The following is a 19,521-nucleotide window of genomic DNA, read 5'->3' as shown; positions in this document are numbered from 1 at the left end:
CACAAGGAAGAGAAACGATTAACATTGAAGTTATAATCATGGTTGAGTCCATATAATATCGCCATATGAAGAAAAAAATGTGAAATCCTACGACTTCAAATTATGGAGTTCAAAAATGGAGTTGATAACTGGTTTTATGATATTTTTACCATTTCATTACATTACCTTCATACAAAAGTTTCGAATGAAATTATCTATTTAAACTCAGTATGTGTCTCTTATAAGATAAGGAGATGTGGTATGATTGCTAATGGGCAAATATCCATCAAAGGTCACACAAATAAAGTTGATGTCACCTTTTAAAAGCAACCAATACTGTATGGTCGGGTGTTAATGAATATGAAACATTTAAAAAGAGAAAATCTATGAGTCTCATTTGTTGCTACCTTTTTTAAATTTAGAAAAGATAACTGTAGAAAATAAATCAAATCTGCATCTGTGGATCATCTAGTTTTGCTGGTCATATCCTGCTTACATAAAACAAATATAATTTTAAAAAGTTTAATATTTAAAAGAAGAGTCATAAGCAATCGAATCAAAATCGAGTATAAATTATCCACTTGGTTTGACTTCATTTTAGATACAGTACCCAATCAATTTAAACAGTCAAATCATCTAAACCAAAAAAGTGTCATCAAAATTACAAACATCAAAAGCTTCGAAATTTATTAGGTTAATGCATAATGAACACAAAGCATGGTATTGCACATATAAAATATGAACACATTCAATTTAGTGAATTACAAGGGGAAAATGTAAAAGCAAACATAAACAAAAAATCACGATAGATTCTGTTATACCATACTCAACCTAATCCATAGTTAAGATGTAACAATTATGTTACAAATCATCCATACATGTATTAAGAAAATCTATTTTCAGTTTTATAGTGTACAATTAATACATTCTTGTTAAAATGCAAATAGGAGAGCTTCATAAATACAAACATATTATCCAATATTTCTATGTCCTTATCACACATGTCACACAAGGAAGAGAAACGATTAACATTGAAGTTATAATCATGGTTGATAACCAAAAAAAAACAACGTTTTTTTCTGACGTAACCTTTAAGAAGCATCTACACTTTTAGGATTTATTACAGATTTCCCGATTTGCTACGAAAATGCAATGTTGGCACGTATCTTAACCGTCTGTTTGAATTGAGAGGTTTATTTGAATGGATAAGAAAAATGCAAAATTTGTCAAAAATAGAAATGACATGTAAAGGATTACCTTACTTTTATAGAGGAATAACCAATTCTAGAAATCTGTGTAGTAAACGGTAAAAAATATGCTTCAATTACGTCAATGATGTCCAAGCGGTCTTTACATTGATGAAAAAATATCGTTTCTTATAGATTTTATTTTCAATTTGTGTGTCTTTTGTTGGTTTCCCCCTGTACATATTAAAGTAAATGGCATTTGTTCAGATAATCTAACCAGTAACAATGTTATTTCTTTTTTGAATAGAATCACAAACTCCATTCTTTTTTCAAAAAGTATTATAAAAATATTAAAGAAAATAAAGGTACCCTTAAATCAAGTCCCTGAAAATAATTTGTTTGAGAATAATAAATAGATGAACTCTTTCCAAGTCAAATGTATATTGATGCAGCTATAAATGGAATTGTCAAAACCACAATTTTTGAAGCCTTCAGAATAATAGGTAAGACACTGCATGACCGAAAGATTCGAAAATACAATGTAACAGTATTTTCAATCCGATTTATTGCTATCTTCCCGCTTTACATCAGGTTGTTTTATTATCTATCTCTTACTATTTAGACGAGGCTATGAACTGCAAAAGTTAATTGTAGCGGTACTTCCACTATACATGTTGTTATCGAGTGTGATGACAGTTTTACAAATAAATGATGTGCATTTAAATACAAAAATTAATTGAAAATGATTGATTTTATCACCAAGGAAGCTCAAGGGTACATGGACAGAAATTTAAGCAAAAATCTAAATATGTTTTTTTTTATTACAAATTTTATTTATTACACTTGTTGTTGTAACTGTATGATATGGTACAAAAATCAACCAAAAGAATCGATTCGTTTTGACCCCTGATGACTTTTTAAAATTTTTGTATAATTGAAAAAGCTCCAAATTATCTCCCTTTGGTGCAAAAATGCCATTTTTGGCATCAGAATTGAAATATATTTTCTTATTTGCTAATTTTGTGTTTATTAAGAGAATTTTACTTAAAAATTATAATATAATCCAAACGTACCCGTTTCAGTGAGTCATTTTTCGTACATGGAACACAAGAATAATATGTATCAATGGTAATTGAAACCTTTGGATATGTAAAGGTGATTTGACAGTTTATAAGCTCTAGAATATAAACATCGAAAATGTAACCTAGAGGACAGCAAATTGATTCAAAGTCTTAATACATGTAGTTTTTTTTCTTCTATTAGTAACATGGAAGCAGGTGTTTATGTAAAACACTATGAGACCTCTCACACATGAACCGTACATAATATATTGTGTCTTGTATTGTTAATAACATTATGTGATAATACACAGATAAAATATAAGCTTGATTTAGTAACATTGTATGATGATTGCTGTATTAAATCTTCCAACCCGAACTTAAAAGCAGATATCAGTGACAGGTCCAGTTGTTAGCATTTACAGTTGAATGAGGCTCACAAAGTTCTGGGAGCTGTTCAAAGTAGTATAAATGAATGTTTATCAGTGAATAGTTATAATAACAAGTACATGTATGTTCTGGTTTATCATGCTTATGCACAAAAATATAAGCTGAATTATAAATAATATTTCTACAAAAAAAATACTGGGGTACATTATCACGAATCTGTTATATTAATTTAGTTTTTTTTTTTAAATCGAAACATAGAATTGAAACAAACTAAATTATCAAGTTACTTCATGTTTTAGTTTAGATAATTAATAAATGAAAATTATGATAAAAAAAAATACATTCTTTGCTAAATTGAAAGTGAGACAAAAGATTTCAAATCGATGTCCATAGATAGATAACAGTGAATGGGATACTTGTTTCCCACACGTAATGTGTATGTGTGTACTGTTGTAAGAATTTTCTTTTTCAATTGCATTGTCCTGTATTTTCGACATTAATTTGAACATCCTTCTCGTCAGGTATATTCACAATTGTGATTTATTGTTGATTTGCAACATTTTAGTCTTATACATTATGTTTCATTTGTATTTCAGATAACAAATGAATCTGTTGGTTTTTTTCTCCAAAGATATTTTTATTATCATTTCTTTTTATGGAAGTCTAATAGATTTTCTACGCATATAATCGATATTATGCATTTCACTTATGCCAAGCACGAAGATTTGTGTTCGAATTGTTTCTATTAAAAATAAAAAATAAATAGTATTCTTATCTGCTTTGTTTCATACAGCCGGTGGTCTCGTGACGTATCGATACGCTATTTAAGCATGTTTTAATTTGAAATTTGAAGTGAATAACTCAATTAATGATTTTCACTGGAAAGGTTTAAGAGACAATTCCAAGTTCTGTGCTAGATTTACACGGTGAATTTTTAAAAGTAAAACATTAAACGACAGCGAAAATAGATGTTTGATCAAACTATTACAGAATGATGTGGCAATACTTTGTAATAATAGTTTTAAAAAAACTACGAAATACTGTTTTTCCAAAAAGGAATAATAGGAGCTCAGAATATGACGAGGTGCGTTTTAATAGACTCGCTGTGTATTTTTTTAAATTTCGCCCATTTTGTTAGTGTTTTGAATTAGATATACATACTTCAGCTAGGTCTTTATATTTCTTTCACGTCTTTGAACGAGGTAAATCCTGGACCCGTTTTTCCGGTAATAGTTCCTGCTTGTAGTGCATCACTTGGAACAGCATATTCATTTATTTGATAAGATGTAGTTGCATTCCAAGTTTTACCAGGATCTTCCTGCCTTCAAAATTGAAATGTTCGTAGTGATATAATATTGAGAATGGAAATGGGGAATGTGTCAAAGAGACAACACTCCGACCATAGAGCAGACAACATACATGTACATGTATAATCGTGAACATGTTCCGATTTTGTACAAGTTATGACATGTACAGAAATATTGTACATGTTTCAACTTTTAAATATTTCAAACTATAAAAAAAATGATACTAAACCATCCATAATTAGATATTCTAAAAATAATTTTCGATGTCTTCCCAACACTCAATATTGAGATTTCATCATTTTTAACATTCAACGCGTATGTTTTTTTAATCTCTCGCAACACCAATTAGTTGACGAAAGTGTTTAAGGACTTCCTAAAAATCAAAACTTCTTCAATTTAACAAACACTTTTTTTCAGTTAGCAAACTTAAAAAATAGTATGTTGCCTATCTAATTAATCCATCTTCTTGACAAAAGAAAGTCATTTATTTTTCAAACCAAAATCATATGCATTTCATTCTCCATTATAATATATTTTTTATTATTCCAAGCACTTGAACGAGGTAAGGTATAGGAATATATGTCAGATATTCCGGTTCCCTTGATTTTTCCTACGATGCATGGTAAACTTTTTTGGCCCATGGTCTTTTATATAAAATTTTAATAGCTCAGAAAAGGACATTTACCAAAATTTAAGCAATTTCTAGATTTCTATTGTTTCGATTTGTGATGCAAATTGTAAGAAAGTTCGAGTCAGTCTTAACCCGCCACCTTTTCAAAATTAAAAATTGAACATTATGAAAAGGAGCTCTTTAGACGCTCAAAACTTTGAACTTGTTTAGTTCCCTAACAAATGGTCTTCCGTTTTTTTTATATGTAATAGTATTAAATCATAAAATATAGATATTTTAAAATTTCACCTTTAAGTACATTCTTATGATATTGCAACATAACCTACATGCTTATTTGTTAATATATGTTGCTGATAAATGAACTCAACATAGATGAGTCATTGAAAAAATGTCAAAAACTAATATGTGGTCCGATTCTGATGAAATTAAGAAATAATTCATGGGGGATGGAATATATCGTGATTTTACCACGGGTTGGCCCTTTATGACAAATATTTTACCCTGAGCGATAGCGAGAGGTAAAATATCGGCATAAAGGGACAACCCGTGGTAAAATCACGATATATTCAAGCCCCAATGAATTATTTCGATTCTAATAGGACAAATACGGCTATTGTTTTGGATCGAAGCGCTCTAGGTGGAGGCAAATATTTGCCGTTCCAATAAATAAACGCACTATTAAATTGGCGTCAAAGAACGGAGCAAACATAATTAGTCACATGCCTAAAACTTTTACAATTACGAATTTATATAGTTTTGGGTGAATTTATATTATAATTTACTTATAATGTCTTATATGTTTAAAACAAAATCGGCTTATACCACATTTTGCATCGTTTGTTTACGTTTCCTTGTTGTGGTGATTTTTGTTTTGGCAAGCGTGTATTTTCCCGAAAAATGCTCATATTCGTTCGCCATCGTTCTATGACGTTGGGTATCTCATTCATAAAAAAGCATATGACGTGGGAGTTCGATTGGAACAGCCTGACAATATATTCATATTTTACCACGGGTGTGTACTCAAAGCGTTTGAAGGACGTCATGTTAGAATGTGAAATGCTCAACCTACAACATGTAGAAATGTGTACAATTTTTACAGATATTATGATATAATTCTATTACATACTATCACTGAAATACAAATATTGAAATTGTGTGTATTTGTTTACTTCAAGCAATATGATATTTTTTTGTGTGGAGAAACATCGTATTTGTCTTCAATCAGTAATTCCTTTAAAAATATAAATCATGAGTAATTCCTTATTTTTATATTTTTTCACAAGAAACTGGAATCAATTTTGTATTTGCCCATTGAATATCAACAAGGAATACCTTCATTAAACATTTTATTAAAAATATTTTTTTTTATTTGAGATAATAGGGTAATTATGAAAACGTGAAACACTTATGAGTTAAGACTGTGATATTAATATGAAGATGTATACGCTAAACTTTCGGCGCTACCAATATGTAACTACAGAAAATGGTAAAATATTTATAAAATGTAATAAGAAAATTTACACATGATCCTTTGCAATACAGTTATAATTTTCAAATGACAAAAATGATAAAAAAAAACATATGAAATACATATATATTGAAACTACAGAAAAACTAAACTCTCAATATTATAATTGATAGAAAATTACTGAATACACTGATCTCCTACGTAAGTATCCAATTTCGTTGAAATAGCCTTCAAATTGCTACAAGATGTTTACTTTATATCACAACATACTTGTTTCTGCTTGTATCTTTGTTCCTATCCATACCATTTAAAACCAACATACTATCTCCTGTTTCTCCCGAAGTAGTGTTGTTTTTGCGGACGACGGTTGCATATTCGGTGCTCATAGTGATACCGACACTCTTTGTTTTTTGGCTGCAGCGTGATTTATTTTTTCTAAATATTAGGAAAAAAACACAATGATTATGTTGACAACGTCGTTTTGAGAGCGACATTCAACTTTTTTGAAGTTTAAAGCATATGATAAGAAATGTAATTCGTTGACACAAAGTCAATTTGTATAGACATGTATGCAAATAATTCGCCTTCATGCTCTACCTTTTGTAATGTAATGCTTACAATTCATATGTCTAATATGACAATACAAAATTTAACAATTAAACAATATAATTTTTCAATACTTATAAAACATCAATCATACAGAACATTTCAACTGCAGAGGAGAAAATCCTAATCAAATATTTTAAATATAATATATAATATAGTGTACCGTAATGAATGGGCCTTTGCAATTCCCTAACATGCAGACCTTACGGACCAAGTGTTAATTGTATTTTTGATAAATTTTTTAATTGATCCTTAGATATATTTCAACCATAACACATGCATTTTAAAACAATGTTTTATTGATTTGCGATATCAATACCAGTGCATCATTTTTTGAAATAGTATATTTTCGTTTGGAAATGAAACAAGAGATAGGCGAAACATTCCAGATGCACTTTATTTAAACTCATAAAAATCTCAAGGACATGGCTAGAAAAAAGACAAAAAAAGACAAACAACTACACACAAAACACAAGATAGGAAATTTTAGACTGATCGACACAAACCCCACCAAACAAAATGGGTTTAATCTCAGGTGCTCCGTAAGAGCAGACTCAGGTCAAGTTTTGAAAATGTCGTGTTGCCGATGTAAAAACAATCCCGGTGATGAGTAGGATTTCGGAAGGTTACATTTGGGGAAAGGGGTTGGGAATGTATTTACAACTCGAGGAATATAGCCGCTATCAGTCTTGAAACGAACATGGCATAACGTTCATCCAACTCGAGATTGCGTCCGTAAAACTTACGAAGGGAAGATTTTAATTTCCCAACTTATAACTTTTGATGTAAAATCTTTCTTTTGAGCCTCTATCCCTATTTAGGAATTTATGTTAGGAAATGCACGCCCTGGTAGATTGTATCAATAAAGATGTAGAATTTTTTTTTTTTTTTTTTATTATTATGGAGATCCCATTTTCCCTTTTTTTCACTGCTCAATTACACTGAAATGAACAATCTGTATGCAACTTTAAGTCGAACGTTTGAAACGATATGTGTATTGATTTCTTTGTGACATCACAAATAATATTTCGATATGAATTGATACGATGCATGTACTGCAATTAAACATACTAACAATTTTAATGTTATGTGGCTACAGTAATTTCTAATCTTTAGACTTAATTTAAAACCATCTTATGAAATTGTATCTAGATAACATTATCCACAAAGAAAGAAGATGTGTTAGTATTGCTAATAAAACAATTCTCCACCAGAGCCCATATGGTATGAAACAATTTATATTCTCAAATAGTTCATACGGTTTGCTCTTTCCGGTCGACTTCGATCGCGATAATATGATGGCCAACAGTGTCAAATCAAAATATGTTTTCAGTCTGATTCTTATAAGAACTATAATAAATAACCATTTTTGTATGTAATCAATATGTATTTTATAAAGGTATGTTTTGATCGATTGGAACTCACTTTCGTTCTTTTTAATAGCTACAAACACTATAAAACAAAAAAACACAGTTAGCAAGATATTCGCTTATATAGATAAGGGAGCAAGGAAAAGCTGTTTGAAATCAATTTTTAACATCCGAAATATTTACTTACTTCTTTTTTTGACAAATGCAAAACACTATAACAGCACAAAAGACAATAAAACCAACCACACCACATATAAAAGGAATTGTGTGTTCTACAAATAAACATGAACAAAGAGAGTATTTTAGAATACGCAATTTGGCAACCATATGGTATCTACATTCACGATTTTTGAAAATGTTATACATTGCGTAGTATTTGTATATATGTTTGGCGTTTATTAACATTTAAACGTGCAAAATTTTCCGAATCCTTAGGCTAATATTTTCAAAAGCATAAACATGTTTCTCGTGTCCCACTATCTCTTACACTGCGATATGCAAAGAAAAACTTTGGTGGGATTAGTTGGCGACTCAAAAATATGTACCTCAATAACTTCAAAATAAAACCGTGGACATATCATGTATTTCGGATGCTTCACCATAGATGACACAGGTCTGTTTTTTTCTATTACATGGTTGCTTTCCGGTGAATGATTTCCCCATTTTTATATTGCATGCATTGCAGATGAAATTATCCGACCGTGAGTTACACATGTTGTTAAACCACAGAAGATAACCTGAAGGTTTGCAGGTGTTTTAATACCATCGCCAAGAATTGGTTCAGCAACATTTAGGGCACTGTAGAATTTGTTTTTAACTTTGACTTGGTCCATATATTTGGTTAATACGTAAAAGATTTTCGTTGATGACTTAATAAACCACAAATGCATTTTGAAATTTGATTTTAAAATTATCATTAAAATAACCCTAGCAAAACAACATTTATTATGGGGCACTGCTTATGATATTGTAAGCTCTAAATAGGACCTAAAAAGTTCAAACAAATATGGAAACACACCATATATATATACAACTCGTCTAAACATCAACCCAACAATGTTAGATCTGTAAATTTGCTTTTGCAAATTTTTGGTTCTTCCCTCGCCGGGATTCGAACCCATGCTACTGTGATATCGTGACACCAAATCGCCTGCACTGCAGCCGTCCCGCTAGACAACACGACCACCTGGGCTTTCAAATAAAGAGCTTTCGCTGGCCGTGTGTTACCTTTCCACGTCAGTTTTAATCTAGCGGCGTACTGCAGTACATGATATATAAGGCATGAAGATGTTATTGTTACAGATCAGCTAAATTATCTATAGTAAAGGATCCTACAAATGAATGTAAGATACAGTCACAGAAAATAATTATATTTATAAGTACGTCTATGGTGTGTTTATATATATATATACGTATGTGTAATACGAAAACAAAATAAGAGAATAAGAATTGTATTAGTTTAAAATCCAAACAATATGATTGTTACTAAATGAACAAAACAACAACAACAAAACCTCAAACAAACAAACAGACAGACATATAAATGACAAAACGACATAAAACAATACAAACATGTAGTATTGAAAAATAAATTGTACGTGAAATATGTAGACACTCGTGTACGTACTAGTTGTAATAGTGAGCATGTGTGAGAAAAACTAAAATTGTAGTGAGGCCTCTTAAAAGATAAAAACAAAATATAAGAGTGTAATTATGTAAAGAAATTAAATATTCATGAACCTTTTTCTGAGTTGGGAAGAACTAACACACTAAGATTAGGACAGTTGTTTAGTGAAGAACTATTTTATGTATAACACAAACAAGTCCGCATGATATAGAGCCACTTATTCAGAGCCGGCCAGGAAGAACATACAAGAAAGAAGTACATATTTTAAACAAAGGCAACAGTAGTATACAGCTGTTAAACAACATCGTTCCTGTGCAAAGCTGTATCTTTGTCAATGGGTGAAATATGTGGCAAATTTTTGTATCAAATGAATGCTTGGGGACTTGGGATCAATGTACATTGTAGATCCCTTGTTTAAAGTTTCTTTTGAAAAATAAAGAGGAATATAAAATTGAATTAGGAGGGCACATTTGCCCTGTTGGTCAGATCAGATGTACCGGTTTTTGTATTATCACCAGTACGCTCTAATATACAATTAAAGGTATGTTGATTTTTCATTAAAAGTAAGTAGTTAAGTCTGCCAATTGATATTTTATCGTATGTTTTTCTTTGTTGTGATGTTATGCTATTGTTTCAGAAAAAGGGAGAAGGTTTGGATCCATTAAAACGTTTAATCCCGCTGCAAATGTTTGCACCTGTCCTAAGTCAGGAATCTGATGTACAGTAGTTGTCGTTTGTTTATGTAATATATACGTGTTTCTCGTTTCTCGTTTTGTTTATATAGATTAGACCGTTGGTTTTCCCGTTTGAATGGTTTTACACTAGTAATTTTGGGGCCCTTTATAGCTTGTTGTTCGGTGTGAGCTAAGGCTCCGTGTTGAAGGCCGTACTTTAACCTATAATGGTTTACTTTTTAAATTGTTATTTATATGGAGAGTTGTCTCATTGGCACTCACACCACATCTTCCTATATCTATATAAGGTAAAGTAATGACATGAAATGACTGCCACTTTGTTTAAACTTAAAACAAAGTAGCAATTAGTGCTTGAAATGGTAGAATTTAACAAAACAAAGCGGGCCATAAATTAGTGGTTTGAATCCATTAAAACGTTTGATCCCTCTGCTAATGTTTGCACCTGTCCTAAGTCAGGAATCAGATGTACAGTAGTTGTCGTTTGTCTATGTAATTTATACGTGTTTCTCGTTTCTCGTTTTTAAATTTTATATAGATTAGACCGTTGGTTTTCCCGTTTGAATAGTTTAACACTAGTAATTTAGGGGCCCTTTATAGCTTGTTGTTCGGTGTGAGCCAAGGCTCCGTGTTGAAGGCTGTACATTGACCTATAATGGTTAACTCTTTTGTTAAATTGTTTTTTGGATGGAGAGTTGTCTCATTGGCACACACACCACATCTTCCTATATCTATTTCATATCGTATGCGAAGAACTTTTGAAATAGTAAAATTTAGTCATATGTAAAACTGTTGACTTAGACAAGATCTCGTATTCTCAACTTTTAATATCTTTTGGATATTGGATAAACTATTAAAGAAAAAAAATGATATAAATTATAAATCTTAATGAAAAACAAAAATGTAATATCCGCGATCAAAGTAAAAAACTATCACCTTATGCAGGTGTACAATTGTAAGATATTATAGGTTGCACTTTGTAAATACAGCTGTTTCTCAAACAACGCCTCTTTTGAGGAGATATATAATATCTCTCTGTTTCATCTCATAGAGACATAACTTGGGAACGTTACCAGTAAATACACATATGCATATTGTTTATATTAAAATCTTTGGAAATTGGTCAATGTAGTGATAGTTAGGAAATTTAGTGTTAGTTTAAAATCTTAGAATTACATGCATATAAACGTTGAAAATATGCCGCACAGCTCTTTCTTGTGACCTTTGAAAAAATTTGTAGTGCATATGACTTTTCCATTCTAAAATATGATTTTTCCATTCTAGAATATGATTTTTCCATTCTAGAATATAATTTTTCCATTCTAGAATATGATTTTTCCATTCTAGAATTATCATATGATTTTTTTTTTATACTTCATAGTAAAAGTGGTACAGTTTTAGTCGTAAAAGGAGTTTCTATTGGAAATTACATTAACAATATTTACAGAAATGCAACATATAGCATTGAGAACAAATATAACACAAACGAAATCAATGAGACAACTGCGATCAAAATTTAAGACACAAGATAAAACATCACAAGATAAAACAAGATCACACCATGTCAGCAAGCAACAGTCGACTTTCAAAACATTGTACGATCGGAACCTGCTCCATGGTCGGGTTGTTGTCTCTTTGACACATTCCCCATTTCCTTTCTCAATTTTAACATACACTATAGAATTGTGCGTATTTATCAAATTTACGTGAAAAACTTTAACTTCTGTAAAGTTGAGAATATTGTATACTAATATGTTGAAACTTCTGTTTGTATAATATTTTATGCATAAAGTATGTTTGGTATCTATGATGAGTTTATTTACTTGTTATTATGGTCATGTGCAAATTTAAAGAGATTCATTATAGAGAACAACAGCATTACCTTCAACAAACTTCCACCAACCAGATTCTTGTGATGATTGCAAATCGTCTACTGTAAACATGGGAAATGTGTAAAAGATTTATCATATAAATGTATCAATGCGTCATAAAATCATCATGTCAAATATTTTTTTCTGCAAAAAGTAGTAAAGGATCATGTGAAGCCGAAACATTATTATCCTAATACGATAAAAAGACGAGCATTAATGCAGTGTTCACCTTTTTGCCACTCACAAATTTCACGCGTTCTGGCGTCTCATATATCTCATAAAGCTTGATATTGTTAATACTTCAGAAACAAGTGTCTTGTCCTCATATCTAAATCAATTTATATACAATTTTAGTATGACATTGTCAATTTTCCATTCTTTTGCTTTCGTTCACTGGATATATCACTGTATTGGTTCACGATGCATAATAGAATTGTTAGAATCAAAACAGGTAACTCCGACCTTATCGAAGATTCTAGCCTTATTCGTTTGAATTTTGTTGATTGGGTTTATTTGAATAATGTTCATATATTTTACACTGAAGGGATAAGATATTCGAATATCAATCTGTTATCTACATAGTTCAACAGATCCGTTCAGCAAAGTATAGAAGTTTGATTTAATAAATAATTGTATTGACACACAATATTGAAAATACAGTAACACAGAAAAGAATGATTGTAATGCGTCATTTAAAACAACTTAGCTATAGCAATACAAACACTATAGTCCAATTCACGTGATGTACCATAATGGCCCTAGAGCACACACACTATCATATTAAACTCACCTATATGAATTTCCACTGATTTTGCCTTTCTGAAATTTATGTTATCTATACTGTTGTAAACTTCACATATGTACACTCCACTTCTGTTTCTGATGACATTTGTAATAACATAGACACTTTTATTTGAAAGTAAGCTGTCATTTTGCCCCTTTTTGAACCATGTGTATGTTGGTTGAGGATTTCCAGTTCCTCTGCAATTAAGGGTTATGTTGTTTGTCTTTTGATCATACTGCTTTTTGTTTGGATGCTTGGTGATGTCAACTTGGTTAACTTGAACTGCAATTGTGGTAACAAATACGGATAGTAAAAAATGGCCTTCTTCTTTTATGTGTATTGAGCGTTTTGTATAAGAACTTTTTCTTCCAAAACGGTACAAAAATCAATAAAAGAACCCTCCTTATTCGAATGAATCAACATTAGTCAAAGGACCACTTGGGCAAAAATGCCACAAATGTGTCAGGTATGTACATAAAACGCATGTGTCACAGGCGTGTTACATGCGTAATACACATGTTTTTTTGCCACGCAAGGGAATCATGCGTGATACATATGCGTTCACATGCGTAACACACGCATGTGAATCACATGTGTCAGAAATACACCTGTGTCACGCATGTGTTGGATAACGCATGTGACACATGTGATATTTGCATGTGTAACACATGTATAGTAAAATGCATGTGTAACACATGTGTAAATTACACAGGTAATTTTTGTTGACATGAAATTAAATTTTTCACATGATTTTTACATTTAATTATTCACGTGAAATTCACAAGAAAAAAATTCAATTAATAATTAAAAAATAAAAATTGTTTATTAACATCTTATATCTTGCAAGACATGTATTCCATTGAAAATCTTAATTTACTTATACTTTAAAAACAATCTATATTCAGTGAAATTCATGTGAATAGTTCACATTAAATTCACATCAACATTTCACGATAACAAAGTTCATGTGAAAAAGTTATATTTAATTTTATCTGAATTAAAAATTGGAATTCATTAGAGAAATTTAGCATTCTTGAATTTAATTTTTGTAACATACATGTATGAAATACAAATTCACCTGAATTTTACTTATTCCAATATCTATTTCATTTTTTTTTTAATAATTTAATCATTACATCTGTTCACCTTTTTCTGAAGATTCTCCATAAAAAGGGCACATATATTAATCATCAAATGATTAATACTTATCTTTTTATTTGGCATAAATTATCTCCCTTGATAGTGGATTAGATACAACTACAAACAGTTTTAAGTTTATTTCTTGTAGAGTCATAGGGTGGAATTTGTGGATGTACACTTTAATAATCTCTCGAAAAAATGTGTTTAATCCTTATAATTCTTAAACCAAATATGAGAATACTATAACACATATATGTTATAGCAGACTAGTCTCAGACCAAACAGGTGCTTCATACAGTAAGTTATGGCACTTAACTATAGATTTGCATATTTTATTTAGGATTTTCTTATTTGTAACCCTTGTGTTATAAAAATGACTGAATGTATATATACATAAACATAATTTGTACATGTGAGGCTAAATTAAAAATTACCTGGTTTGATTGTTAAACATTGCCAATACATGATTGTTAATCATTCTGACTATCTGTTCAAGTACAAAACTATGCTAACAAGAACATTTACATGAGCATATATAAAGTATTTGAAAAAGTTTCAGAGTATTTGAGGTCTGAGGTAATCTATCCTTTTCAATGCGGCTCATACGGTTTAGGGGACAGAAACACTAATATCGTGTTTGAATCATGACAAACACTAGTCACTTAGTCTAAATACTTCGTCCCGTAGGCTTATACAATCAGGAACGGATCCAGCCATTTTAAAAAGGAGGGGGTCCCAATCTAGGGGTTCCAACTATATGTTCCCATTCAAATGCATTGATCGTACGAAAACAAAAAGGGGGTTCCAATCCCCGGAACCCTCCTCCTGGATCCGCCACTGACAATGTATAGAATAATATACCATATAACTTTATCATACATTTCTTCATCTTTGGTTTTGGATAATAACCTGCCTCTATTTAGTTTTAACTTGTGTTTCAAGCAAGCATTTGATGGTGGGTTTACTGTTATAAACTTACCACCGTCACGTTTAACCAGCTTTTCAGTGTCCTACAGGTGTTGTCAAAAGTTACACATGCTTGTGTTCTTTCAAAGTTATAACATGTGGAATATAAAATGTCCCCCATTTCTCTATTCTGTTTATAACTTAAGGGGACCGTAAATATAAATGTTGCCGTATTTCATTTTTAGGGTACCAAAGAACTGAGTGGTTTAAGAATAGATCAACCACGGATTTGTATATTGGATCAACAGTGATAACTTTTTTGAGCTGTGATTCATTAACAGTCTTGTTATGAAATTTTGGACAGATTTCTCCGGCCTGCAGGTGAAATAAACTTTTTAATGACAAGATAAAAACAAAATTACAGTACATATTCTTTAGCTGTGGGTTTGTTGTTAACCGTGAAATCGAAACAGGATACCAATTAAAGTAGTAGTTTATAACCATACATCTAATACATTGAGGAAAGTCAAAAGAACGAAAGATAAAAACGGCAGTAACCGTTTGACTTTACCATTACATAAAAACTAAAAATGTGTCAGTGATCATGACGAATCCAGAAATTTGCATAACGAGCCCACTGACTGCTAAAGAGGGGGGGCCTCTCTTGTTATGCTTCAGTGATACCCTAAATAATCAATCAAATTTTGCCCACGAAAAGGGGAGGGACAGAGTGCTCTAAATCCATCTAAAAAAACCTCCAAAACCACAGGCACTCGTCTCAGAATTTGTTTTCCCTATAAACCTTTAGAAAGTGTATAGGAATTTTGTTTTGAGACGAGTGCCTGTGTCCAAAATACATGAGTGAATTCAGGTACTGTAAATGATAAACAGTTAGGAACATGTGCTTAACATGTGGCAACCTATAATGGTTTAGAATATTTCACGGAAAATTTGGTAAGTAAAACTTTGATTTGATAGGTCATATTGACAAACATGTGACGATAAGAACTGGTGAGCTTTTCGTTGAATATAATGAGAAGATAAGTGTTAAAAATGTTTGCATAGTTCATGAGTTGAAAATTATAAAACAAAATATATTGTTTAACCTTGGACAAAAATGCATTCTCTGATTTAGAGTAATTAATAAATTATCGTCAGTTGTCAATTTTCCAAACTTCACCGCCATGCCCCCCTCAGCACAGTTATTTGATTATGAATGGAACAAAATGTGAATGAGTTATAAATAATAGAAAATGATTGAATATTCTTTATTTATATTAGTTTATCCTTATTCTCAATTCTTCCAGAGACATATATATGCTCTGAGAATAATAATATTATTTGTATTGTTAAGGATCAAGAAAGTAAAATACAATAGAAGTATGAACACATAGTCAAGACCAAGAAGAATATTTATATATATCAAAATAGAATGTGCACTATATTAGCATTTACTTAAACATGCTCACATACTGTGAATTTGTGTGATTGATGCTCAATTTACCTTCATTTCATTTTAGAAAAGTTAATATGAAATCTCGATTTACGTTACCTTCACATGAATAATTCGACATGAATTTCATGTATAGGCTTTTTTGAGGTGAATCTCGCATGAAATTTACCTGAACAAAATTTGCCTGTTTATATGGAAAACCCATGTATAACACATTTAATTCACATTAGAACTAAGATACATGTCAATAATCATCATTATTATCATGGTAATTGGACAAATAGAAGGACATTTTGAAAAATATTTAATACAGGCACCCTGCCTTTTACATGCAGTAATCACGCATGTATCACATGTGTATTTCCTTGCGCATGTCATTCGCATGTGAAACACATGATCACATGTGTGTATCATGTGTATCACATGAAAAGTATTGTCAAAAACATGCGTGGGAAGCTATTAAGAGCGTATATAAAGAGAAAAAAAAAACTCTTTCTACATATGTAACATATGCACACATGACGCAGATTCAAAGGAAGCCAGTGTAATGTGTAGTTCCTGTTTGAAGTGGTAATATTTATCTTGTTCTAGACTAAAACAACTTCCAAAGGTAAAGAACTGGTTTGTAACAATTGCAAATGTTTAATCATGTGTCCATTTGAAATTCATAGCAAATACTTTTAATATTGTCTGTCATGTCTGTTTTATGATGTAGTTTTGCATAACACTATTTTTATCACATGGCAGGATATTTAAACCATAGATATTACCAGGAACATACATATTAACCGTTACTGTTCCCAGATTTTACACAAATTTGAAAATCAACTTCTTTATATATATTCAATAAAATATATATTTAATAATGTATAATTGACGCCTGACAAGCAAAAACGACCATATGGCAAAATTTTTAAGAATTATCAGATTTTTCATTAATTAAACAGAAAATACTACATGTAATGCCAACTCAATGTAAAAAATTTGAAAACGATCGGTGAAAAACTAGTTGAGAAATTTCAATTTTGGTTACACATGAAAATGTGTTCTAACGTAAAACTCAACATAACGTTGGAATCATACACTTTGACGTCGATTTAAGTTTGCTGCAATTTACTAGTTTACACTTCTCCTGGTGCTTTACAAAATGGAGCCTGATATTCCTTTCTAGCGCCGAATTTTCAAAAATAGATGATCCTACCTAACATGTGCAAGTCCGGCTGCAGGAATAACTACAGGACGAGCCAACAGATCAAACTATTATAGAGGAAGATAAAGAGTGTCTATTTCTTTTTAAACTTGTACATTTTTTTAGCATAATTAATTTCTGATGTATCATGAGGAACGATGAAATAATGGTACTTTCTGATACCATAGAATAGGTTTTAAAAAACCATAAAATTAGTTTCTAATCTCTCCATTGCTAAGTAGTTTCATCGTTCTCTTGCTTACAATGTTAAACGACTTATCTTATCAATGATGATGAGTGTCGATGACAAAATCTACAAAACGTTTAGGATTACCAAAGAACTAGGCTTATTTTTCTAATACCGTCCAGTTAGAAAAGCAAGATAGTCAGTCATAATTATATCGATTTTTTCTCCTACAATAATATAACAATAAATAATTTTATTTGTTGGATTTCAAACATAAGTATTTCTTTTTATTTTGATATCGATTTCATTTATTTTTCAGTTTTATCTTAAATATAATTTTAAAAAAGCACTGAAGTGTAAACTCTTGATTCTTCAAGGGCACCATATGTTTTTCATGGGGTTCGTGTTGCTCAATTTTCAAATTTCTATGTTATGTTTGTTTTACTTGTTTGTTTTTAAGACATGGTCATCTGTGTTTTTCTGTTTATGCTTTATGATTTCACGCGTGGTGTCTGTTTGTATTCATATGATACTAAGGATCAACTAAGTCTTGACTAATTTTTACTCAGGTTTTGATTGAATCAATTAATTTTGCCAGTTAAACAGTTTGGCCATTCAAAATCAAATTCACTATAAAATTCGAGATGAAATATAGATTAAAGGAGGTCAGTGTTTTGAAAATTTTATCTAACGGAGTGGAATATATTTTGTCAATAGGGCGTTTAATACTGGTATTAATTTACGTCCGATTCCATTCAGTGTGAATGCAAAGGTGATATTTTTGGTTAGCTTGCTTGCTAGCTGAACCCCGAAGTCATTATTAGGTCATGTAAACTACCCGCCTTTAAAAGTAGACTCATCCGACAGATAACGAATCTATTTGTCTGTAAGACTAGGCTTCTTCGAAAGGAGGGTAGTATACCTTAGCTAACCAAAGGTATTACATTTGCCTACACACTGGAATCGGCTGTAATTATTTTAATTGTTTCATATTTTTCTTATCGGGTCTTTTATAGCTGACGATACGGTATGTTTGGTCTCATTGTTGAAGGCCTATACATGCTTTACGTCATTGACTTCATTTCAACTTTAGTGAATGTTATCTCACTAGCAATCATCTTCTTATTTTCAAATTGGTAAGAATTTATTATTAAAAGCCACCAATTAACAGAAATAAAAGTGAAAATAGCGTACCAAGATTATTATCACTATGCATTCAGTATCGTTCAGACCATAACACTCAATAGTATGAACAAAATAGAAATGATTGCGTTTGGACTTTTTGTATAAATATTTTTATCATTTCCGGTTTACTTCCATACATACACAAAGAACTTTAACCTTTCTATCCGATAGATAATACTATTGTGAAATTGATCGGTATGATGCTGCAAACTGATAATTTTGATCAAATTCAAGTGTAAAGCGAACATTTAAAAAAAAATCTAAATTGATTATAATATCTTTTTTATTCGGGCGATTTTGACATTCATTTATTGTAAAGCTCTCCTCCTCTCCTGGCAGCTTCAATATGTGGTATGTAAATTTTGTTTTATATTTTAAATACTCGACACAAAATCAGAAAGGCCACAAGAAAGACACATGCTACAGAGTACTAGACAAAAATGTCAAACAAATGGCTAGAGCAGACAACAAGCTTACATGGAAGACCTTGT

The 19,521-nt window shown here is 31.1% G+C and overlaps 1 protein-coding gene across 1 annotated transcript in view; it reads right to left on the bottom strand.

Annotated features, from left to right (window-relative positions):
* Nucleotides 1-2,548: 2,548 nt before the first annotated feature.
* The window catches only part of LOC139529040 (uncharacterized), a 75,728-nt gene continuing 58,755 nt past the window's right edge, over nt 2,549-19,521 (bottom strand). Inside the window, exons 4-9 of the mRNA XM_071325275.1 lie at nt 12,977-13,252; nt 12,198-12,248; nt 8,184-8,268; nt 6,291-6,455; nt 3,776-3,936; nt 2,549-2,677 (exon numbers count right to left, since the gene is read on the bottom strand). Of these exons, the coding sequence (XP_071181376.1) occupies nt 3,789-3,936; nt 6,291-6,455; nt 8,184-8,268; nt 12,198-12,248; nt 12,977-13,252 (725 nt within the window). The 3' untranslated portion in view covers nt 2,549-2,677; nt 3,776-3,788. The remainder of the gene's footprint in view (nt 2,678-3,775; nt 3,937-6,290; nt 6,456-8,183; nt 8,269-12,197; nt 12,249-12,976; nt 13,253-19,521) is intronic.

The sequence above is a fragment of the Mytilus edulis genome, chromosome 6 (genome assembly GCF_963676685.1).
Source record: "Mytilus edulis chromosome 6, xbMytEdul2.2, whole genome shotgun sequence".
Classification (NCBI taxonomy): domain Eukaryota; kingdom Metazoa; phylum Mollusca; class Bivalvia; order Mytilida; family Mytilidae; genus Mytilus; species Mytilus edulis.
Note: the sequence above shows the minus strand (reverse complement) of the source record. Positions and strands in the feature narration are given on the sequence as shown.